This window comes from Eubalaena glacialis, chromosome 8 (assembly GCF_028564815.1).
Source record: "Eubalaena glacialis isolate mEubGla1 chromosome 8, mEubGla1.1.hap2.+ XY, whole genome shotgun sequence".
Taxonomy (NCBI): domain Eukaryota; kingdom Metazoa; phylum Chordata; class Mammalia; order Artiodactyla; family Balaenidae; genus Eubalaena; species Eubalaena glacialis.
The window spans coordinates 128,486,389-128,510,679 of record NC_083723.1 but is presented as its reverse complement, the minus strand read 5'-3'; the positions used below and the strand labels follow the sequence as shown (position 1 = coordinate 128,510,679).

At 55.3% G+C, this 24,291-nt stretch overlaps 1 protein-coding gene across 1 annotated transcript in view; it reads left to right on the top strand.

Moving 5' to 3' along the window:
- Positions 1–24,291, top strand: part of PTPRN2 (protein tyrosine phosphatase receptor type N2) — a 702,618-nt gene that overhangs the window by 595,992 nt on the left and 82,335 nt on the right. Inside the window, 1 exon segment of the mRNA XM_061198224.1 lies at positions 20,133–20,327. Within this exon segment, the coding sequence (XP_061054207.1) occupies positions 20,133–20,327 (195 nt within the window).

The following is a 24,291-nucleotide window of genomic DNA, read 5'->3' as shown; positions in this document are numbered from 1 at the left end:
CCTTTATGTGGTTCCTCCTGGGGGCATGGTGGTTAAGTTGATATTGATTTTATAATGAGCTCTGGCTTGTCTAATAAGAATCTGTAATCCAGACAATAAATGAAATGTGTGCTTTTCTTCAATCCAGATTAATAATAAAAAAAAAGGGTGGGGGGAGAACACAGAAAAAAACATTTCCTTTAAAAATAGGATCTAGGAAAATTTGGAAATGAAATTATTGGAAAGATTTTCTGGTGGGCTTAGTTTTGAAATTACTATAGGACACCCTTGTGGGAACTACTTTGATTAAATGTGGAGGTTTGCGCCCTCAGAGTGGACTGTTTACCAGTGAGGACATGCTGGCACGAGGCTGTCGTGTTGTTTTGATTTGTTTTTAGCAGAATACACTCAGCAAATGGGGATAAGGATGTCCTGATTTTTAGCTCTCCATTTAGCTGAGTCACGGATTAAGGACTTGTAAGAGTGTAGTTACGCAGAGAAGATTGTACAGTTGTAAACGAAGCAGGTATTCATTCATTCATGTATCCATACTTTGCTAGGTTTTTCTGTAACTGCCATGGAGACCCCCTTCAAGTTTAAAAATCTGTCTGAAAAGTTTTTAAAAGTATTTCAAGCACAAAACAATAATTTTAGGACATTGAACTTCTGCACTTTGCTAATTCTACAATACAGGTGAGGTTATGGGTAACCTCAGCATAATTCTCGTCACGGGCTTACAAGGAAAATTGAACAATTTAATATTACGCTTTATTTCATGGGGACATGATGGAAATATTCAATTCATTTTATAAAGTTTCTGAAGGAGAAAAAGAGTATTGTGTAAGTATAGAAGTAAGTGGCCTAGGAAAGGTGGAATGGTAGGTGGCAGTGTCATAGGTTTTACTGATATCAGCATATGACGTCACCTTTTAAACGAAAGACCTGGGTGTTCTCATGCAGGAAGGAGGCAGGGCACAGGCCTTGGGAGAGAGGGGAGGGGAGGCTCGGGGCTGGTGGTCTGGAGGAGGGACTGGGTGTGTGATTCCCTCTTCCCAGAGAGCCAGAGAGGCCACGTGTCCTAATGAAACTGCACAGCAGTGGTGTTGTTGCCAGATTCTTCTAGTGGGAAGGCCCTCGTGTGGTTGGCCCTTCATAAAGCTCTGGTCTACGTCTTCCGATATCCATCCCCTGCGGTCCCTGGTGGTCCGTGCCATGCCCCTGCATTCTCGTAATCCGTGGTTTGGGGTTTGAGGTTCCAGCGGACTCATGGAGGGTTCCTGAAAAATCAGTGGGCTTTTCATAAATTGTTTCCAAACAGTGAGTAGTTTGCATTATTAGCTTCGAATGCAAACATGTTTAAACTTTTTTTTTTCTCTTCTCCCTTAAAACAGAACTATCTCATAGACAGAGTCAGCATTTTAAAGATTCTTAGTTAGTTTACACGTGTAAGTGTGTGATATTTTCGTTTGCTTTACCTATTGGAAAATCACATCTTTCTTAAGAGACTCATATTTTAACACTTAACAAGATATCAATTTCACCCGGTAATCTATCAAAGTTTAATTTGCTCAAACTTGAAAGATTTGGGTATGTTAACTTGTAGAAGAACTGAAATCCATCTTTAAAGGTCATGTTTTAATGGAATTCTGCCGCCAAACTTTCCCCCATTGTTTTAGTAAATGTTATTTTTGTCCTCTACATAGAGCAGCATAATGTATTTGGATTAAGTCTGTATTTCCTGATCTAAAAAGCCAATTTCTTTACTTTTATTCCTGTTTTCCCCCAATTGGCATGTCACGTGACACGTATGTTGTACGCACACGTGCGTGTGTATTTACACACACGTGCTCCCCAAGGGCATCCGGCAGGCTTGTGAGGCGAGGCTACCAGCACATTCTGCGTTGTCACGTCGCTGTCCTACTTCTGTGCACGGGGATTGGGTAAAACTGCGCAGAAACAAGCTGTTAGATGATTAGAAGGCGTCCCCGCCTTGCTCTCCCCGAGTCTCTTTGAATGTTGAGTCCGTGTCTCTGCGGCTTTGGTCATCCCAGGGCAGCAGCCACTCCGCTTCCCCACGTGAGGGCACCGGCTCCTGCGGAATTGCCGGCGAGGCCTCTTTTGGTGGCTTGTCTCCCAGTGCCCACAGGCTCCCTGGGTATCTGGGGGCCTTTGGAACCTGACCCAGAGGAGAGGAAGCGGTCGGGAGGGCGCCCTGTAGAGAGCCGCCCGGGGCCCAGCCCGCTAGCTCCAGACTCTTCGGGAAACGACGGCCCAACTCGGGCTGACGCACCCGGGAGCCCAGAGGCCCCCTGTCCTCGCGCCTGGGAGCAAGGAGAGCCGGGCTGTCAAAGAGAGGGCAGGTCCCAAGTCGGCTGTTCTCCTGACCTTTGATTTGGAGGCCCTTCTAGGTGATCTCCTCTTCTCGGTGTAGCACTTGGCACAGAAACCTTTCCCAGTTGAAGTGGAAAACAGTGAATTCCTGGGGTTTACTTGATCCACCACCAGTTTCTACCATAGCCCTTTCCATTTCAGTCAGCCGTGCATCTTACAGTGGCTTGGCTTGGCTTTATGTTTAAATTCTCAGGTCAAAATACTTTTGGGTGCAAATTTCCAATAAGCAAAATTTGTCCTGCTTCAAAAATGGAAGGGTGCCCTGAAATGCTATTAAAGAACATTTCTTTCTGTGATAACTTAGTCAAGCCTGAGAACTGGAATCTTTCAGGTTTTGTCTTTGCAGAAGTAGCTGGCAGTACCAACGTCCACAGGCAGAATTCACTCGAAACTTTCCCAATTCTGATTGGTTTTGCAAGGGGGTGTATTGTCAGGTAGAAGCCCGGCTGCTGAAGGCGAGGCCCGGGGCCTTCCTGCCTCCACAACCCCCAGACAGGCCTGGGCTCCCCTGTACTTTGTCACGCCATGCTCGTCAAGGCAGCCTTGTGAGAACCCAAGGAAAACTTGCTCACTTTTTGGGTGATGAGAGCAAAGGGACCTGTCCGCCTCGAGCGTTTCCGGGACCTGCTTTTTGTCTGTGTGTTCAGTGTCAGGGGATCGGTATCAGGGCCAACAAGCTGTTCTGCAAGCTCAGTCAAACCTTCCAGATACCTTTCCACTCTGGGTCTGAACGTGTTTCTGGAAGACCTGAATGTGTAGCATGTTTTTCTCATAAATCTTAAATTTTCAAACATGTGGTTTCCAAAAGCAGCGACTCCATGCTCGTTCTCTGGTTTCTGTGCAACACGTTCCTCAAAAATAGCTCCTGAGATTTGGAAACAGATCTTCTAGGGGAGGCTGAAGTCTGGAAAGATTGCCAAAGAAATATCTAAACATGTAAAGAAAACATGTTGCCATCCTAATACAGCAGCCACTTCCCTGATCAGACAATGATAATTAGATCAGACTTAATTAAAAATAACAGACCGCTCAGTGAGATATTTTGAAAATAAAAGACTGGAGCATCTAATACGAAGATTTCTGAGGCCTGGATTCTGCGGCTTCTTCTGGATCCCGCGTTACTTATTCTGGTCTGTTTTCATTTTCCTGGTGTGTCAACAGATCTGGATTTTACTCAAATAAGTGTTTCTCAAGGCCGGCCAGGAAGTTACGTCTGGGAAGCGGGGGCAGCAGAGGGGCTTATCTTCCCTCCTCTGTGTCCGGCGACTTTTCCCAGGTCCTCCCATTTTGTTCTGTCACAGCCAAGGGAAGAAAGTGTATCTGAGAGGGAGGTCTGGTCCTCACCGGCTGCTAGGTGGGGGACAGTTTGGGGGGTGAGGAGGGGAGGTGCATCCTTTTAATCGACTTCAGTACGGGGAATGTTTTAGTCTGCCTTGCCCACTCGCTGTCAGAATCAGAGCACCCTTCCACCTTGCAGAAGCCAGAGGAGCGGCCCAGATGGTGCCCTGGGCCTGGGAAGACCCCCTGAGAGTCCCTGCCCTCCGCCCCCAGCTACAGGCTCCCGCCGAGCGATGCCCACGGAGGTGCTTCGAAAGCCACCTCTGGCCACTGGTCCACACCGCGTGGCCGCTCCGGGCAAGCAGGGCTCATTGTACACGTGGAGGAGTGGCATGGGGTGGGCCGTGACCCCTCCCCGTCCCCCGGATCTGATGGCCCCGCTGCCGCCTTCCTCCTCATGGTGGGAGACTTAGGAAGAGTCGGCATCGTTTCTCTGCTCCGCTGATGATTTCATTTGCTGTAAACCCACGTGAAGCCCTGGAAAGCAGCACGTCCCAGAGTGACCAAGAGGCGGTTGGCAGGGCGTGGACATCAAACGCTGCAGGGTCACAGGGAGGAGCGCAGAGCCCACCGGGGTGTGGAGAAGGCATGGTGGACCCACAAAGATGGCCCCCCGGGTGGATGGGGGCCGTGCCAGGCAGGAGGATGGGCTCAGACCCGATATCCTCGTGGCTGTGGCTATGGACCCAGTAAGGGTGGACCTGTGGAGCAGGGCCTGGAGGCAGGAAAGCTGGGCGGGGCTGCAGTGACCGCGCGGGGCGGGGGTGGGGGGGGCGTGGACCCTGCCGAGGTCCCAGGAGGCCCCTCCCACCCTGAGTGTTCGTTCTAAGGACCACGCTGTCCTCTGAGGCTGGGCCAGCTTCTCCATCACTGAGAGCGGCTCCATGGACCATGGCTCTTCGTCGCGTCCATGCTGGTCTTCCTAGTCTCTTTCCCTTTTGCTACACTTTCCATTTTTAAAATTTCTTTCTCTCCCAATATTTAAGTTCGTTCAGGCCCGTGCTTCCCACCCTCGTGACATCGGCTGGAACTTGGGCCGAGCCCTCCTCTGAGGCCAGCTCTCCTCGCCACAAGGTGGGAAGGAAGGAGCTTTGTACCCTTCACTGGGCTCTTGAAGGTCAGAGAAGGTTGTGGAGGGGCCAGTGCATCTCACATCTAAGTTCTGTTTAAGGGGCCGCTGTGTGTGGTGACTGTGGTGCTCAGAAGTGCCTGTCGGTGGGTGTGGGATTCGTCTCAGCTGCTCGGCTCTGGGCCCGGCCCTCCCAGCCCAAGTGTGCATTTATGACCTCCTCGCCTTTGCATGGGCTGCTTTCTCTCCATCAGGCCCTGGTCCAGAGATGCAGGCGCATTTTCTAAACGAAAACTTGGCACATACAGTTTGCAAAGAAAGCAGTGTACCTCTAGGGAAAACCGGAGAGAAACCTGGAGATCTGGACTGTTCTAGGAAATCCAGGCTTCGTGGGGAAGGCCAGTTGTGGAGACAACGTTCCGGGGACTTCTGTGGAGCACTTCTCCCCCGTCTGTCCAGGACCAGAGATCGGTCAAGTCATCAGTCCACTGTCTGGAGAGGAAGGTGGACTCGGGGTGCGAATTTGGGTCTAGGCCACCCTCAGTCAGAAGGAGCCCTCGCTCTCCGCCCCCCAGGCCTGCCCTAGTACGAGTGTCGCCCCTGCCCGGTTGAGGGGCGTGGCTTGGGCATCCCTTGGGGAGGGAGGTAGCCTGTGTGCAGCCAGGTGTCCCTGGAGACCTGCTGCCGTCGGATTCTTGGAGAGGATGCTGAGCCATCCTGAAAGGTAGGCGTTGGGAGGAGAAGCCTGAAACAGTAAAGGGAAGTGTGAAAAATGGATTAAACAGGGATTTAGACCAAAATGGTAGGAGGGTGGGGAAGGAATTCTAGAAGGCAGGTAATCAGAGACCGAGGGTCACTGTACGTGAGCGAGACGGTTCTCCGCGAAGTTTAACAGGCCCAGAAGACCCGTCTCCCCTTCTGAGGGCTTGTCTCCCAACTTCTTTAGCTTCTGCTCACCCATTTCCTCTGGGAGGGCGTTTGTCCCCAGGAAGAGGTGAGGGCAGCTCCCCAGAGGCCTCTTCAACCAGAGCCCAGCTCTCTGCAGGCAGCATCTGCAGACCACGGCCCGGGGCAGGCCGCTGAGAGCAGAAGCCCACAGACCTGCCCAGTCCCTGCTCCCGGAGGCTGGCCCAAGGGCACTCCACTCTCACGCGCCCCCGATGGGCGCCATCCACTCTCAGGCGGACTTGATGGGCACCAGAGGACGTCTCTGTGCCGCGTGGCGTCACCTGCAGTGAAATGCACTAGCCTGTCAAAAATGGCCAAGCCCAGCTCCTAGCACAGCACGGACCTGGCATAAAAGAGGCTAAGAGATTACAGAAGGTGGTCAGAGGAGGAATGACGGCTCGGACCTTCAGAGGCAACAGGAGTCGCGGATTTAGAGGAGGGAAAGCTTCAGAGTCACCTCTCCAGAGTGGCCCGAGGCCCCTCTTTAGAGACAGACATCCTGAAAACCGAAGCACCACGGCCCCCAAATAAGTGATTTCCCTTCTGCTGTCGGAAAACGACTTTCTTTTCATTCACACACGCATTGGTTTTTTCTTTTCTGCTAAAGTGCAAGTGCGCAGCCCAGCCCAGGAGCATCGGGAGGTGACAGCAGTTTCCAGGCGTCAGCGGAGGAACATTTAGGGACATGGGAGAGGAGGACACCTCCAGCGTGAGCCCCCGATGCAGGCCGTCTCTCCCACCCAGGGATAGACTGGACGTCAGCATCACTTTCTCCCGAGGCCCCTTTGGTTAGGAGTCTCTGTGCCTCGGCCCCGTGACTGCCCCTCCCTTCTCCCCATCCCTGGCCGGCAGCCGCCCCGGCCTGGGTGTGGTCCCCAGAGCCTGCATCTGTGTCTGCATCCCTGTTGGCGTGCGGGTCACCCTTGAAGAATGAACACCTCAGAGAGCCTTGGGGAGGCTGCGTGGCTGAACTTAGAACTCTTCCAGAAAGTGTTTTTTTCCAGAATTTATTTCTTCCAATGATAGAGTCACAGTTTCTGAAACAATAGGGGCAGAAGAGAACTTTATTTCCCATTGGAGTTTACAGGCAGGACCGGTTCACACTGGGTTAGGCGTGTGCTTGAGACAAGCAGCTCTGTGATGGGCCCCAGCGAGCCTGGGGTGGTCAGGGAGGGCTTCCCAGAGAAGGTGAACGAGGGGCTCAGACGGAGAGAAATGGAGGCAGGGGTGCCCGGGAGAGGATGGAGCAGACAAAGCCAGAAGGCTGGGCAGCAAACAGACGTCTTCTTGGAGCTGAAGCCTGTGTTGAGGAGAGAGAGGCGATGGGAAGCTTGAGCCCAGATCTGAGAGGGTCACGGACAAATGGAATAGAGGGAATTTCAGGAACCAGGCAGGGTTTGTCTGTGCTGCACGTGGGTCTATGCAGCGTTAGTCGCTTTTTCAGGAACATCACAGTAACGGCATCTGTGACATGAGAGAAGCTATGTAACGGTGTTTCTCTTCTCCATCTGATTAACTGTCCTTAAACTTTGTTGCTCAAAATATTTAAAGTCTCCATTGGGGTTTTCTGCTTTGGAAGACTTGCTGATAATGAAAAATGGAATCTTGGTAGGTTACTTCTCTATTAGCAAAAGGGCAAGATTTTCATAAAGGTGACTTCCAGTTAGAAAGGTGACAGTTGTGAAAAAGTATTCTCTTAAGATTTTTGGATGTAAAAGATAATGCAACCAGCAAAATTAGGTGTCTGGGTATGTTTGTATGTGTCTGTGCTTGTGATTATTTGGAGAGTAGGAAAAGGAAGATTCACAAATGATTATATCAGGAAGTAAGTCCAAATGCTTTAAAACGCACATTTCTCTAGGGTGTTTTTGTTTTTAAATTATTATTATTTATTTATTTATTTATTTTTTTGGCTGTGTTGGGTCTTCGTTTCTGTGTGAGGGCTTCCTCTAGTTGCGGCAAGCGGGGGCCACTCTTCATCGTGGTGCGCGGGCCTCTCACTGTCACGGCCTCTCCCGTTGCGGAGCACAGGCTCCAGACGCGCAGGCTCAGTAGTTGTGGCGCACGGGCTTAGTTGCTCCGCGGCATGTGGGATCCTCCCAGACCAGGGCTCGAACCCGTGTCCCCTGCATTAGCAGGCAGATTCTCAACCACTGCGCCACCAGGGAAGCCCCCTCTAGGGTGTTTGAGGGTTAGGGACACGAAGCACAGGTTTCAACTTGGATTGACTTTGTGATGTTTAATCGCAAATCAGCTAGAAGAGTTCGTGTGACAGATGCGGGATTATTAGCGTACACAAGGTGTTGGTGTCAATATGTAACTAGATGTAAATCATCCAATTAAAGTTTAAAATTTGGGATTTGCTCTATAGGTAAGCATTTTATCATTTTCATTTTTTTCTAAAGACAGTGAAGCAGAAGAATAACCAACAAAGGAATATTTTTTAAATTACATCTTTCATAAGCCAGCACCACATACACTTTAACTAGAACCCAAGAGGGTCTTGAGTGGGAGGAAATCAAATGCAGATTTGTTTGTGAAACAGTCATCAGTTGGCAGGGAGGTTACAGCTAGTTCACCTGTTTCAGGATTATCTTCCCCACCCTGGCCTCCCTTTCCTCCCCCACCTTCAAGAAGAAAAAATACTGAGTTCAGTGACCACAGATTTGAAATTGAAACGTGAGGGAGAAAACTAGGGGGAAAAAAATCTCAGATTCTTTTGTCGATTGCTTTTGAACTGCCTCTTTTCTGACCTTGGACCCTGTGTTTCCCAGACGATGAGTGTGAAATGGTGCATTTTAATTCTGCCTGCTCCCCACCACCCGCTCCTGGTAGCCCCCCTGCTTCTAGAGGTGGATTTCCCGGGCATATCTGGGGTCCACAGATTTCACATCAACTCCAAGAGAGGCAGCAAAGCAGAGCTGGTGCCCTGCGTGTGACAAAGGGCTCTTGTCCCCCGGCCAGCAGCGTCCTGCGTGTCCACTTGCTCTTGGACCCTCTCGCAGCCCCTCCTCCCGAGCAGCAGGCCGCCCCCCTCGCTGGTTTTACTCGAGGGCCATTGCCAACTCGGACTTGCTATGGAAGTTCGGCACCTGTCCCCTCTTGGTGGTAGGTGACAGATTTTGCAGGCCTTAGAGGTCAGAGCCCTCATTTCACAGCTGGGAAAACTGAGATAAAACAGACTGAAAGTGACCTGCCCACAGTCACCCAGCTCATCAGCGGTGAAGCCCCCAGACCCGGGTCTTCAGAGCTCTGTGCGTCGTGCAGCCGGATCGCCATTCACAGCAGCTTCAGATGGAATAATTGGGTCCCAGAATGATGTGCGTTTGTTTCTGAGAAGCAGAGGCAGCTGCTTCCTACTCCTCCAGCCCGCCTCGGCCCTGCCCTTTGCCTTAATGAGGCAGCGGCCGCAGAATGGGGAGCTGTGAATACCTTTTGTGCTCCTGGCTGGTCCGCATCGCCCCCGGACTCTCCCTTGTGTGCTTCTGTCTCGGAACCTTTGTGCAGACCGCGGCCCACACTCTGAAAGCCCTCCACCTGCTTTATTCTCCAGAGCATCCCATCTGTCCGCCGGCCCGGACCCTACACCCTCCGCCCGCCCAGCGCGGGCCCCTCCCGAGAACCCTCCCCGGTGCCCTGGAATTACCCTTCACACCTGGAGGGACTTCCGCATCAGGGGCTGAGACAGACCTGGGTTCAGAACTCGGCTTGTTCCTTACCCGGCGTGTCCTCCTGGAAGGCGAGGAAGTTTCCTGAAACGCCCGGGTTGGTAGAATGAACGCACTGCACCAGCAAGGGACCTGTCAGTGCTCAATAAAAGCGAATTGACACGTGAATCTAAGGTATCGATCTGAGAGGAGCTGGTTGGGGGAAGCGTTTAGAACTCTCGCGAAAACCATCACCCTTGATTTCCGGCGTCCAGAAGAGCGCCGCGCACGGGGAGCGTTGAGCTCTGTAGATGTGGACCAAAGTGATGATGGTGGTGATGACAGGTGATGAGGATTCAGTATCTTTTGAGCAAGAAGAAAACTAGGAAGGTGACAAAAGTCTCTCACAGAAAACAGCTGCTAATATGCTCTTAGGCCACGTCAGGCCCAGGCTGCTCTGAAGAGGCGGGCGGTTTATTTCCACCTGACTTGGCTATTTTTAATCGTCTGAATATGAAACACGAAACTGAAAAGCCGATGCACACAGGTGGGGCCGCTGCAGGCCACCTTCGCTCACAGGCCCAGCTGAACCGTGAGCTGTGAGGCATCTCTGACTTTGGGGACCCTTGAAGCACAGTTGTCTGGTGAGTCGTCCACCGCAGGAGTCCAGGTGTTTACTGCTTTATTTGTCTTACGGATGGCGGCCCTGCCAGGGGGCTTGGAGCTGGACCGGAGCCCTCCTGTGAGAGCTGGGGTCTTGCAGGGGTTGTGTGTCAGACACGCTCTGCCCTGGGTCTCAAATTCCAACTTTCAGCCGAGGCGTTACAGGTCATTACGGAATCCACGGTAACTACGGGTTGGGGGAGGGGAAGACGCTCACTGGAGTCTGTTTTTTTGTTGTCACAGTTCTTTCCCGATTTCACCCTGATGTTTGTCAGGAGCGGAGCAGATGGGGCGTGTCTCAGGTCTGAAAGGACAGACAGGCCTTAGGTGGGGTGCGGGGGGCACCTGGTCCACGGTGGGCGCGTCCGATTCGTTCTGGAGGAAGTCCGCGCACTTAGTAACGTACCTTCCAAGCCCCCCTTTAGGCAACACGCCAGCTGCAAATTTCGTGACGGTGCACCCTGCTCTGTAAAGCTCTGGAGAGCGAGAACACTCTGGAGCCGCCAGCTTGGGCTCACAGATGACCTCCCAGCCCTGCCTGGTCTGAGCAGGAGGCCTCAGCCTCCGGCCGCGGGGCCTGATTCCAGCTCCGGCAGCATCTCGGCCACCGCCCGGGGGGGGGACCTGGTCCCCTAGGGGCTGCTGGCTGCAGGTGATGCCCACCAATGAGCGGGCATCTAGCGAAGCCTCCCCGATCTGTGCTGGATGCCGAGGGAGACAGACAACAGGAAAGTGACTGCTGTCCTCAGTTTGGGGGGTGAGAGGCCGTCCACGTGGCGATAACTGGAGAGCAGGACAGGGCTGGGAGCGAGCACGGGGTGGCTGGGAGGGGGCAGACGGGGTCAGTGTCCTGGGCCTGGCTTTCTGACGGTAGATTGTTCCAGATTGAGAAGCCAGCTGAACATAATGTTCACCTCTCTTAGTTGAAATGTGTCTATAACTTTTATTTTGAGAAGACATTTACACGATGGGAACAGTTACTCGATGTTGCTTGGTAAACACTGCTGGCCGTGGAGCTGTCCTGGGCAGTTGACTGACGCCGTGGGACCTGGCACTTAACGCAGCTGCGGTCGGGCCAGAGGAGCCTGGGTTTGCAGCCGAAGCTGTTATCAGGGGGTCGGGGTGCGGGTGAGGGTGCCACATCCCTAGTTAGAGGTCAGAATGAGCACCGCCCTGCGGAGGCTCTGGAACCTGGCGCAGGGTCCACCGTGGAGGAGTGCTTCGCCCCTGCGTGTGCACACGCGTGTGTGAGCACGTGTGAGCGTGCTGTCCCGCCGTGGAAAGGTAAACGCTATCTGGGCATCACTGAGCAGCCTGGTGGAGGTGGTGAAGAGCATCCCAGGATGGGTGGTGGCGACCTCGCGACACACGCCAGCAACGGTGAGACGGGCTGAGTGCCGAGCGCCCCGTCCTGGGAGCAGGAGCTGGGCTGGGCCGGCCTGAGGACGGCCCCCCAGTGCACCTGCTGCGGCTCTGACCTCCGGGGGCGTGTCCTCTTCTTCTTACCCAGAAATGGCCGTGTTCCCGTGGCCCCCAATCCCTTAGGAGGCGGCACCGGGACCCCAGGACCCCGGGGAGAGCCGTCCCAGGGCACAGAATATGCGCCTGTGTTTACCTCCCAGACCAAAACTGAGCAGGTGAGCTACTGCAGTGAGAACATTCATGTAAAATCCCTCCCATAAACCGCTTCACGTGACCCCGGTTCCGTGCTCACAGCCACCCTGCCGGCCTCGAAGGCCAGGCCATTCCTTCCGGGTCACACTTGGCGTGCAGCTATTGGAGGAGAGCCGGCTGATCAGACAAGGCTTTGCTTTTCTTCCTATGCTTTTTCTTGATGAGACATTCCTGGCCCCTGACCATCCGGGGTGTTTTGTCCCCTGCTTTCCCCCAGACATTTCACTCAAGTTTAATCATATTCAGTGTAGAATTTGCTATATTTTAAACATACCTTGTATGGGTTATTTTTACAAAAATAATGCCTCCTCAATTTAGAGACTACAAATGAGCAAAATAAAAAATAAGATAAACACCACCTGTCCCCCACCCTGAGGGGACTTCCCAGGGCTCCCCTCCTGCCTTTCGGGACATTTACCGCAGTGCTTGTATTTACTGTCACCTCCGAGTGTCTGTGTGTCTCCTCCCTGTCACCGCGGCTCTGTGGCCACTATCGTTGCCCTGCGAGCTGGGCTCAGGCCCCTCCCAGGGAGGCCGCTCCTTTTGAGCGTTTTCTCCGTCTGGAGAGTAATTGCCCCCCCGCACACCCCCTAATGAACCCATTTCGCTTTCTCCCCGGCTTTGTGCATCCTGCCTTGGTTTTGCCCTGTTACCACTAATTACGCTCCCCAAATAACCCTAAAAACCCGGCCGCCTTTGTGTGCGCACTCAGGCCGTCCACTGCTTTGTTCCCGTTGTTCCTTGAAAGGTACAAAGAAAGAGGTTTTTCTCAAGCCTGTGGAGTCCTGTCTATCCTTTGGCAGAATCTGGGGATGGCGAGGCTTTTCTCTCAGATTGAGTCCCACTCTCTGCAATTTCCCCCATCAGATGAAGATTCGAGAGATGAGACATTTGATGAGACATTTGCGTTATTATGTGTATGGATGGATTTCTTCTGCCGGAGTCCTAGTCAACCTACTTTGCAAATTGTGTTACAAAGAGCCATAAGACACTTGAGACTCTGCAGACACATCCCAGGGCCTGGGCTCCGTAGGTAACAGAGAAGCAGGCGGCTTTACAGAAAATGATGATGGCGGATCAGAACGTGCTGTGTGATCCTGTTTTCTTAGCCTGCATCCTTGTACCCTAAGGACTGCCTCTGAAAATGTGAAGCTCTCGGGCTTAAACAGATCCTGTACTGACTCTGCTCTGCGGACCTGCCCCCGCTCAGGGGTGGCCGGCAGGGCTGGCGTGTCTGCTGGGCTGGCTGGACCTGCGGGAAGCACCCCCAGCGGCACCAAGATGGGTGATTCACATTTTCTTGATGGAGAGTTCGTGCTCCTGTCTCACCTTTCTTGACCAACGAGGAGCCATTTGGATATTTTAAGATAGCGGGGCACAGGCTTCACGTGTTTATTTTGTGACTGAGCATTTGAGTTTAGGGGGACTGTGGAAATGCTGTTCTTTTCTCCTTAGAGACTTCTAAACTCTGCTTTCCCCCGGAAGGGAGGGGAGAGATTCTTCTTGCTAAAGACAGCGGTCGGTCGGCAAACTGGGTTCCACACGGCCCTTGGTGCCATGGACCAGCAGAGGGACGGCCCGAGTGGATCCGTGTCTTTTAGTTCTGGTGCCCTGGGAGCAGGACCTCACCTGGTGTCCCGACTCCCTTCCCGCACCCGTCTGCAGACGAGGAAGCTCGGCAGGGAGCCTGCGTCCAGCAGAAGGAAGGTGTGGATGGGGGTTGCATGCTGGCCTCACGCCCAGCACTGTGTTAACTGCTTTACGTGTTCACTCTTGGAATCCTCCCAGCAGCCCTGTGCAGCCATCTGCCATCATCCCCATTCCATAGATTAGGAAACTGAGGCACTCAGGCAACTTGTCCAAAGTCATGCAGCTCCTAAGTGGCTGAGCCGGGATTCAGACCCGGGTGATCTGGGCCCAAGTCCTTGCCTCGACCCATGATGCACGGTGTGGAGCAGGGTCTGTCTTGGGCGGCGTTCTCTCCCACTGATGGATTTCATCTTCTCCCTGGGACTTGTTCCTAAGACACAGATGGCCCTAGAACACCTGCTTCCCAAGAGTAGAGGCCCCTCCATCATTGGTGGTACAAATGTGGGCTCAACAGCAAAATCGCAGCATCTCCCCATGACTGTGTGGGCGTCCTCATCGGGAGCTTGGGATGACTTGCATCTGTTTTCCTCAGTGATTCTCTCCACACCTGCGAGGGTCCAGAAGCTAAAAAGGCACAGCCACACTGAGAGGAGTCACCTCTCCAGAGTGGCCCGAGGCCCCTCTTTAGAGACAGACATCCTGAAAACCGAAGCACCACGGCCCCCAAATAAGTGATTTCCCTTCTGCTGTCGGAAAACGACTTTCTTTTCATTCACACACACATTGGTTTTTTCTTTCCTGCTAAAGTGTAGGCACTGGATGAGAAAACAGACTTGGCCAAACTCCTGGTGGGAGTGGTTTGTGACCCAGGGCGCCGGCTCACAGACCCAGTGAGCACTCGGGTGGGAGAGGCGCCCCACGTCTGCGGGTGCAGCCCAAACGGTGTCCGGCTCTGTGCTCGGCGGCTGGTGGTCTGCAGCGGTGGACGGGGGACAGCCTGAGCAAAGAGCCGTTTGAAGGGAACCCATGGATGGCTGGTTGACCCCACGTGTAGGTCTGCCTCTTGGTCGTTGGGTTATGTGAATCACTCGCTACACGGGGATTGTACTTGTGTTTATCACCTCAAGGTCATCAAGCTAAATGCTCAGGATCGTTTTTACGGAAGTAGTGCTGTCCTAGATCATAAGCAAAGTCATTTGTTAATTAAAGGCGAGTTAGTCTGGATCTTAAACACCTTACAAGATGTTTTTCAATGGAGGGGCTGGAAGGTGCTGTACCTCTTTGTCCAGCCGAGTAAAGACTATTTGCCAAACTCTCCTCTGTGCTCAGGACGAGGCCCCGCTGAGGACGCGCCGCATCTGTAAAGTTGAAGGGAATTATGATTTTAGTGAATCTGCACCTTAATTAGTACCTCGCTGGGCTTGGTATCATTTTGGGGTTTCCATGACCTAACCCGGGGAGTTGGTGTTCCGGGTGTGGATTTTGCCCTTCCTGCTTGCTGCCAGGATTATAAATTAGGAAAAGTTCAAAACATAAGTCTCCAGGTTTCTTTCAGAGCAGGCTCTGTAGTTCATTTAACATTGTCAGTTACCTTTTGCTCAAATAAGATGCCCTCCACGGATGATCACAGCTCTGAACTTTAAACTGCCTTCACAGGGCATTACTTACGGAGGTTGATCTGGTTGATGGTGGTGTTTGTCACTTGATGACATGAGTGTCCTGTCCTATCCTGCGTGGCCGTCATCGGTAATAAATGCAGGCAGTAAGCTCAGGGAAATGCTTTGACCTGATAGCAGTTCCCTGTGTGATGGGAACTTCAAATTACATTTAAAATAAATGTTGAAGCCCAGCCCGTGGCTCAAAGGGGTCAGTGAGATCGTGCCTTCATCCTTGCCGTGTGGACTGCGGATGCCTTTTTAGGGAGAGATGATACTTTTAAATGAAGAACGAGGCTCACAGGGTCACCATCTGGTCTGGGGAGGGGAGAGGCGTGGAAGCAAGAGCTCCCTGGTAAACCCATGGCTGGTGGCCCTCCTGAGAGGTTCAGATCTGCAGAGCATGGGCTGAAACATCCCCGCAAAACCATAAACCTAAGGGATTTCAAAACTATCCAGTTAATGTCTGGCCAGACCATTACTAAGTCAGGTAGTAGTGTTCTAAAAAGAAGTTCATTTTTCCTTAGAAATTTTAATTTTTAAAGTAATAGTGCAGAGCATGGACAAAATATAGAATTTCTGATATTAATTTAGAAGCTATGATCAACCTAAAGGACTAATTTAGAAGGCCATACGGTGATTCCCCCAGAGATTTCTGCATCTCTTTGCGTCCTGCCTGCCTCTCTGGGGACACCTAGAGAGTCCTGTGACAGTGCAAGGGGGGTGACATAGCAGGAGGTAGGGGAGGAGGGGAGGATGCATGTCCAGATGTGAGAGCTCAGGGCTCGGGCTCAGGCGGTGGCTGCCACAGGGACGTGGAGGGACTCTGCCTGGTACCAAGCAGAACAAGCCATGATGGAAGATTCACCCGAGCCCCTTCCTCAGGCAGCGGGACCGGCGCGTCTCCTCCTGAGGGGCACGATCGTCAGACTCGGGCGGCTCAGACTAAACCACTTTTGAGTGATCGCTGCTTTTGTCACAGGCAGATAGGTCTGGCCTTCTTGTGTTAGGCTCAAGGGCAGCAGCGGAGGTGGACCTTGCCACCTTGCAGTCCAGGCGCGTGTGTGGCGCGGCTCCCCCAGCCCTGTTGTTCTGAAGCCAGTGGCAGCTCTGGCACCGTTCCGGCTCCCCAACTGCCGCCCGTGCAACAGCCTAATCTGAGCCAGACGTGTTCAACCCGTGTCTCAGATCAGGACGATGAGGCTCGGACCGCAGCCTCGCGGAGTGCGGCAGGCAGATCCCCGTGGGCGAGCCGAGCTGCAGGCTGGAGGGACCGGGAAAACTTCAGCCACAGCCGTGAGCCACGCTGCCTCAGCCACAGGCGCGGTGCAGAGAGATGCCAGCCGCAGGTGAACGGTTCCCTCCGACGTGTCCAGAGCCCGTCAGCACAGGTGGGCCTCGGGCCACACACACACACCCAGCTTGCTCCCAACATCTTAATTCCAGAAACCCAAGCGCAGTAACGGGAGCAAAGTGAAGGTGCGGGACGGGGGCACCAGCACTGCCGCCCCGGGGGTGACACGGGACGGTCCCGTCCCCCTGCCCCCCGACCTGCGGCCCCACCCGCTGGGAAGCTCTTGCAGCCCCTCGGGCCCGAACCGCCCACATCCCAGCCTCCAGAGCTGATTTTGTCCCGCCGGGTCTCCGCCCGCGGCTCCACCCTGACCGGGGCTCCCGTCCTGACACCTCCCACCTCTTGTCACCGCTCAGCTCCGCTGGCCTGTGAGCCCCCGGAAGTCGGGCCCTGGTTGCATCCGCCCGGCATGCCCGGCATCCAGCGCAGTGTCAGACGCGTGGTTTGCTGAGGAGGTTAGCGGTGAGGGCTGACAGTCACCCAGAGGCGTGCGCCCGGTTCCGGAGGCTCCTCCTGAGCACGGTTTCTCATTCAGGCCTGCCGAGAGCTGCCAGGTTGGTGCCTCTCTGAGGCACAGAGAGGTTCGGTGGTTTGCCCAAGGTCACACAGCCAGTAACGGCTGCAGCCGGGACTCAGGATCAGGCATCGCCAAGACTCCAGGATGTGAGCGGATGGAAGTTTCCCGGAAGCTAAGAAAGAATCGACGTGAAATGTGTTACCCTTCTCATTGCAGCCTCTGGAGGGACAGGTGCGCCCTGGGCCAGGTTCTAGGAGGAGCTGCCTCCCCACCTGGGTGGCCTGGTGGGTGTGTCCCGGGCAGTTTTGTGGAGGCAGGGGCTCCCCTAATGTCTCCTCACGGCCCTCGGAGCACACCTCCGCTGGTGGCTCGCGGGAGGTGGGGGCACGGGGGCTGCTGTGCCCCAGGTGTGTCACACCCCCTCCCACCCAGCCACCGGTGCTGGGCAGGACCCCCCCCCCCAGGCCTCCCAGGAGCAGTGCTTCCACCGCGGGAGTCCCACCACCGCCTGACCCTTCCAGAGACCCTGGCTTCACCACCTCTCAGGTAGTCCAGAGGTAGAAACGGGACTACGGTCAATTCGAGGTCAAGCGTCCCCCCTCAGCAGGTGCACCCGTTTTTATTTGCAGGCGGAAGCACGTGGTGAAGGCCTGACCCACCCCCCCGGGGTCCCTGCGCAGCCTGGGAACCTCCCCTCTGCACAGGCAAAGCGCCATCACCCGGGCTGCCAGCCTCCGGGGCTTCCTCTCTGCAGTCAAGGCACCGATGTTCAGCATTGTTCGCTGTTGGAAATGGGGGTGACCGATTTTTCTTGGATCTCTACTGCAGCTTTTATTTTTAAAAAACAAAGACCCACAAGGGGAATCCGCTCTCGGCAGCAACGGGGAGAGTGCTGGGCCTGAGTCACAGGTTCAGTCCCAGGGGACCACCAGACACCTGTGAGGCCTTCACCGAGCCTGTAAATCAGTCCTAATCATCTACCAAATGAGGAGGTCTGAGTGGATGCTCCGTGGGCACCTCCACCTCTAAAATTCTTGCTTCCTTTAGAAATATCTTTGAACTCGCCAAGCCGTCGAGAATTTGTTCTGGTTTAAAGAATTGTTTTTATCTTCACTGCCCCAGTACCTCTACCGTTGCACTGATTAACTATGGGACCTCATGGCAGGCACCGCATCGGGCATCTCACACACATGAACCCTTTTCATCTTCTGTACTGTCCTGTTACTTCCATTTTTAAGTGACAACACTCAGGCTTGGGGGCCTCGAGTGCCTGACCCGAGTTCACGTAAGGTCTGGTCGCGCGAGGGTCCCACCCAGGGCACTCCACTCTCCACAGGGACCGAAGAGGGACAGGAATCCAGGCTTGGCCGTCACTCTTCATCCCTGGCACCTCCACGGGCAGACACCCAGCTGCTCTGATGTTTTGCTTTTCGGAGGGTGAATCTCAAACATCTCACGTCTTCTTCCCCAGAGGAGCCTATTCTTGGAGGGCGTTTTCTGAGCTCTCTTAGCCGAAGCTCATCGGACCTGGTCTTCTGGGCGAACTAAATGAAACCACAGAAATTACTGCAGAAACGTTGTTTGGTGGGCATTCCCAAAATCAAGTAATGTTCCACATGCGTAAGTGGGAAATCAGCGAGACACGGACTTGGTATCATCTGCCTTATTACAATCACCCGTTGTGTCTGGGTTTCTTTTTGTTTTTAAGATTCTGAGGAAACGTGGGTGGAATTTCAAGCAGATTTGTTGTTTAGAAACCGTGTGAAATTCCTGAGCCCTGCACGCGGAGGGCCGGCAGGGAGACCCCACCCTCTCCGCTGGCCCTTTTTTCTTCTAGTTCGTCTTTTCCGCCGTCTCCTCCAGGTGCCCACACTGACCCCCGTCACCAGGTGCTGTAACGGGGCTGGGGGTTCGCATCCAGCCGGCCCCCCCTCAAAGCGCCTGAGCCGTCTTCCGACCTGGGGAAGAGCCGGCACCGCGTCCCCGGGGAGAGCGAGCCCTCAGCGGCCTCACGACGACTCTTAGTGCCCAGTAAGCGGCAGCCGCGTGAGAAGACAGGAAGCGGGGACCAGCCCCGTGGCCGAGGCCTTGCCCGCGGGAGTGAGAGGCCTGTGGCACGCGGCGCTGGTTGGGCAAGCGGGCTGCGGCCCCCTGATGGCACCAGGTGAAGAACAAGGGGCGTGGGGGACCCTCAGATCTCCAACGAGTCCTTTCTCCCCTGAACAAGTTTTCAACTCTTGGGCTCAGATGCTCTTATAAACTTCTTCTTGACGTCGTTTTGTTTGACGGCTCGGGTGACAGTGACGTGTTCGCTGGGCAGAGGCTGGGCGTCACCACATCGTGACTGTTGAATTCTCCCCAAGGGCGCTTGGTTGCTCAGAAGTGGTGGAAACAGGGCGTCCGGCTGAGTCTCCCGGGGGCTGGGTGGCGGCCAAGACCCGAGTCTGGGGGCTGCAGGGCCACAGGCATGGATGGGCCTCCCCGGCCAGGCTGGTCACGCATCCCTGTACGAGGCAGCCCAAGACTCTGCACTGACCCAGCCGGGCTCCGTCGGGTGGGGGGCTCGTCCGTCAGGCCCGAGCCCCGTGTCTGGTGTCCACCCAGGGGGGCCGCGTTCCCCATCCACCTGCACTTTCCCTCTCGTATGCGCTTCTCTGGATTCCCTCCCGTGTGGGCTTTACCAGTTGGAGTGATGTTTTGAGAACAAGGAGAACCAAAAAGAGGGTTTTTTTCTGTAAACATCCTGACCCTGGTACCAATTTCTGTATTTCAGTCCACAGTGTAAAATCCCTTCCCTCCCGCCTGGCCCCCATTCTGATAAGGAAGGTGCCTGAGTTAGTGCACATGGCACACCATTCTGAGGGTCCAGGGAGACCAGAGTTGGCCCAGCGGCCCCTTCTGAATCTGTGCGTGTCATCTGTGTGTGTCTGTGTGCATATCTGTGTGTGTCTGTGTATCTGTTTATATCTGTGTATGTCTATGTGTGTCTCTGTGTACGTGTGTATGTATCTGCGTGTGTCTATAGCATATCTGTGTACATCTGTGTGGTGTATGTATATTGTGTGTGTCTATAGCGTATCTATCTGTGTTTCTCTGTGTGGTGTGTGTGTACCTGTGTACATCTGTGTGTATATCTGTGTCTGTGTATTTGTATATCTGTGTCGGGGGTGTGTGTGTCTACTGCGTATGTACCCGTGTGTCTCTGTGTGGCGTGTGTACATCTGTGTGTGGTCACGGGTGGACCCCATCAGCCCTGGCCCTGGGCACGCAGGTAGGGAGGCTCTGACCAGCGCCCGCTGTCTTGCAGGAGCTGTGCCGGCAGCGCATGGCCGCGCGCCCGTCCGAACGCCCAGAGACTGCGCGCACATCCCGCGTCAGCAGCGTGTCCTCCCAGTTCAGTGACGGGCCGATGCCCAGCCCCTCGGCGCGGGGCAGCACCTCGTCCTGGTCGGAGGAGCCCGTGCAGCCCAACATGGACATCTCCACCGGCCACATGGTCCTGGTAAGGCCTGCGCCCTCCGCGCGGGGTTGGGAGGGAGTGGCCGCGAGAGGCTTGGGGGCCCAGCTCCCCAGCATGCGGCCCGAGGCGGCAGGAGGAGGGCGCCCCATGTCCAGCCCCTCTGCCCAGGGCCCCCGGAGGGAGCGTCGTCCCGGCTCTGCACAGAGCCCTCGGCCCCCGCCCTGGAAATGCGCACGGGTGAGCACCGGCTGTGTGCGCCGCTTCTCCAGCCCGACTCCAGACGCGGTCCTCTCCTCCCTCCAGCCCCCAACTCACCGAGCAGCCTTTGGGTGAACGCATGTCGCTCACAGGCTGCTTCCCGTTAAAAGTGACGTGCGAGGGGTCAGCTGCTTCGTATGCCCTTCAGAGGCCCTGTCCGGTGCAGAAGCCTCCCTGGCGGGGAGCCCTCTCCCCAGGATGAACCCGCCCCCTGCCCGTCCTGGAGCACGTGGTGCTTGATGCGTGATTACTGTCCAAGTTTTATTAAGAGGGTTTGTTCACAACTCAGTGCTTCTTGCTGTGTGGATGAGAGCTGATGGCTGCGTGGACACCGCCCTCCCAGGTCTCCAGGCCACAGGCCTCTCTCTCCCTGTTCAGTGACCATCACACTGGCCGTAGTCTCTCCTACTGAGGATGGGGCTTCGGGTGACGAAGGGCAGAGCCCGAGTCACTGCCCCCGGAGCATCGGGGCTCTCGCGGATCAGGGAAGAGTTTCCACTGCACAGCTAACTTCCCAGGAAGGGGAAGGGACTGGGAAGGCCAGTGTCTTTGTCCCTTCTGGCGGCTTGAACAGACACTTAATTAACTCTCTGTCTGGAGGCTGGAAGGCTGAGATGGAGGCCCAGCGGATCTGGGGTCTGGTGGGAGCCCGAGTCCTGGCTCACAGAAGGCAGCTTCTCGCCATGTCCTCACGTGTGGGAGGGGCAGGGAGCTCTGTGGGGTCTCCTTAGGGCACTGACCCCGTCATGAGGGCTCCACCTCGTGACACCATCACCTTGGGGGTTAGGATTCCACACGAGAATGTGGGAGGACACAGACAGTCACCCCAGAGCAGCCGGGAAACCACGTTTGCACTGAAGAGCCTCAGTGTGGAGCCTGGAGGTGGGTCTGGGGATGCCCCCAGGACGTTGTGGGGTGGAGGCGCCCACTCCCGGGATGTCCGATCCGGGGGCAGGAGGCACAGGTGCCAGACGTGGGGACTGAGGGGCACAGCAGAGATACCAGACGAGGGAAGCCGAAGTCGAGAGCTTCAGCTCGGCTTATCAGCGCGGCTGAGCTGACGCCTCCCTCTGCTTCCTCCCCCCGCGGACGTGGACGGAGGGCCCGGGCTGGGAGCACGCAGCGCTCCCAAGGCTCCACTGTGGTCGCGTGTGGCCGGGGCCTGAGTCCCAGGGTTCGCAGTTTCCGGAGGAGACGGTGCATCGCTCAAGTTGCAGACGTGTGCTGCCGTCCTACTGTGCGCCCACAGCCAGGAACTTGGAAGGAACCTCTTCTCTGGACAAATAACAGTCATATTAGTTTAGAGCTGACTTTTTAGAGAACGTTTCAACATGCGTCCCTTTTAGAAAAGGAAACTCGACCGATCTCATTCAGATTTCTAATGAGATTCGATTTGGGGGCCAACACATCAGCCAGGTGCATTTATCTGACAAGTTGGTGGGGGGGGAGATGCATTTCGAGAGCCTTTATCATATTCTGGTATCTTCATATTTCAAGACAACTGAGCTACAGCTTGACGGTATCTCACCTCCAAATGGGACGTGACCACATTGTAGTTTTCGTAGAAAACTGTGTTTTGCAGTACCCGTGCATGATGGCAGATGTGACAGGGAGCCTGGTGGTGGCCTCTCAGCTGATGTCCCCACACTACAGAGCTGACCCGCCGTCCGCAGGCCACCCCGCGGCCAAGCCTAATGCGAGGCGTCCCCCGGGCGATGGCGGCGACACAGTTTCCAAACCCACGTCCACCGCCGACCAACCCAGAAACATGCGGGCGCTTGGCCGCCCCCTGGACTCAAGGCTTCTTCTTGTTAACCGACCGACGCTTCATTTGAATTGGGGTCACCGGCTACTCCTCTCGACACTGAGTGGGGAGCAGGTGCCGGCCACCGTGGAGAGGGTCCAGCTCAGCCACGGGGACCCCACTGTGCACGCCAGAGCGTCTGGCCCTCATGCCCCAGTCCTGTTTTCTGCCCTCTCACCTACTTACAGAGGGGTTTTCTCAGCCCCACCGTGGTCTTCGGCCCCCCATACGGGACCCCGAGGTGTGGAGACGTGGCAGAAGGGAGCCCCACTTGGCATTTTCACCTTCTCATCCACGAAAGCAAGTGAAATGACTCGTCTTTTAGGCTCCGAAACTGCAGCCCTTTCTCACGGGAAAGGCCATGGGACACATTCGACCAGACCAGAGCCACGTTCGCAGGGCCTGTCTTGTTACTGGCACGTGGATGCTGGCTTCCCATCTGCAAGGGCTGCAGTGAAGCCGCCTGTGCCGGACCTCAGGACACACGGGAGCCCCGACCCCCTGACTCATTACGGCCACAGGGAGACCGGTGGGTGGTGCTCAGCCATCCCGGCCCTCCGTCAGGACCGTTCCCGGTCATCAGACAGCTGCCACGGCCATCTCCGTGAACCACGCGCTGAGGTTTCAGAGGCCCCGAGGTACGTTATGCAAAGTCCAGGCAAGTCCCAGGAACCCACCGTTCCTGATGCCTAGCTGCTCCCGCAAACATCACACGGATGTGACCTTTCACGTTAAAGACGTGGTGGAACCAACAGCAAAGCTACTCACGTTTGCACAGCCGGGTGGAAGCGAGGAGTAGCTCAGGCGCCCAGTGGGCAGAAGTGGAACGTTCTCCTTGGCAGAGAGCGGAGGTGCCTTGGAAGGAGTGAGTGGTACAGGAAGCTGGACAGCCAAACGTTGACCTGTCGCTGGAGGACTGTCGGAGGGCTGAGCTGGGGGAGGCGCCCTCAGCCCCGAGCGCCTTCTCCCTCTCCCCGTCACTCCACCCACTGCAGTGTGATGTTGGTTTACGTGCTGTGGCTTCACGCTGGGAGCCGTGGTACAGAACTCGAGGAATAGACGCTTCTCCTAGGGGTGAGCAGAACTCGCCCTCCCCTGGAAAGGAGGCAGGGCTTTCCGTGGAAGAAGGAAGGTCTCCGGCTGGCGGGAGGTCGCAGGCCGCTGTGCAGGTGACAAAGCCACTGCCGCCAGCCCAGCTGCTCTGGGCGGTCTTCACGGCGGAGGAGGCTGAGCGTAGCTTAACTGCAGGGAGGGACCTAATTACTGCTGAGCCAGGGATCCCAGCCGGGTGGACGGGACACAGAGGAAGGGGCCAGGGAAGCAGGTGTTGAGTGAGGCCTAGAGGCACTGAGGTCTCAGGGACATGAGTGTCGGCCGGTGCCGCGAAGTGGGGAGGGCGAGGTCCTGGCAGCTGCCCAGTGGACACATGGGAAGGGGCAGGGCCGGCCATCGAGAGCCCCTCCTCCCAGGAGCCACGTCCTCCCGCTGAGACCAGCACGGCCTCCGAGCTGCCAGGGCCCAAGGGGTCCATCTGGAGATGGAGCATCCTGCTGACGGCACACATACTGCGGCCCCAGAAACCGGGGCGAAGCTAGGAAGCTTAGCTGTTTCCTGGTCCTGTGTCCCTGACAGATCCTTCAGCCTCCGTTTTCTCACCCCCAGGACGGGCTTAGCAGTAGCGCCTCCTGCAAGGTCCCTGTGAGGGTTAAACGAGACAGAGTGTGAGATGCTGCACCTGTGGAACCTACAGTTGTAATGATTAAGGCCGAAAGGATCACGGCAAAAAAATGGAACCAGTTCTCCTTTGATGAAACTAAGGGGAAAAGGGCCTCCACAGGGAAAATGTCACATGCCCTGGCAACTGCAGCCCCGGGCACACGGTGAGCGTGCTTTGTGGGGATTTGCAAGCCCAGGAAGGGGGTGCCCGGGAGGCTGTGCCTGACA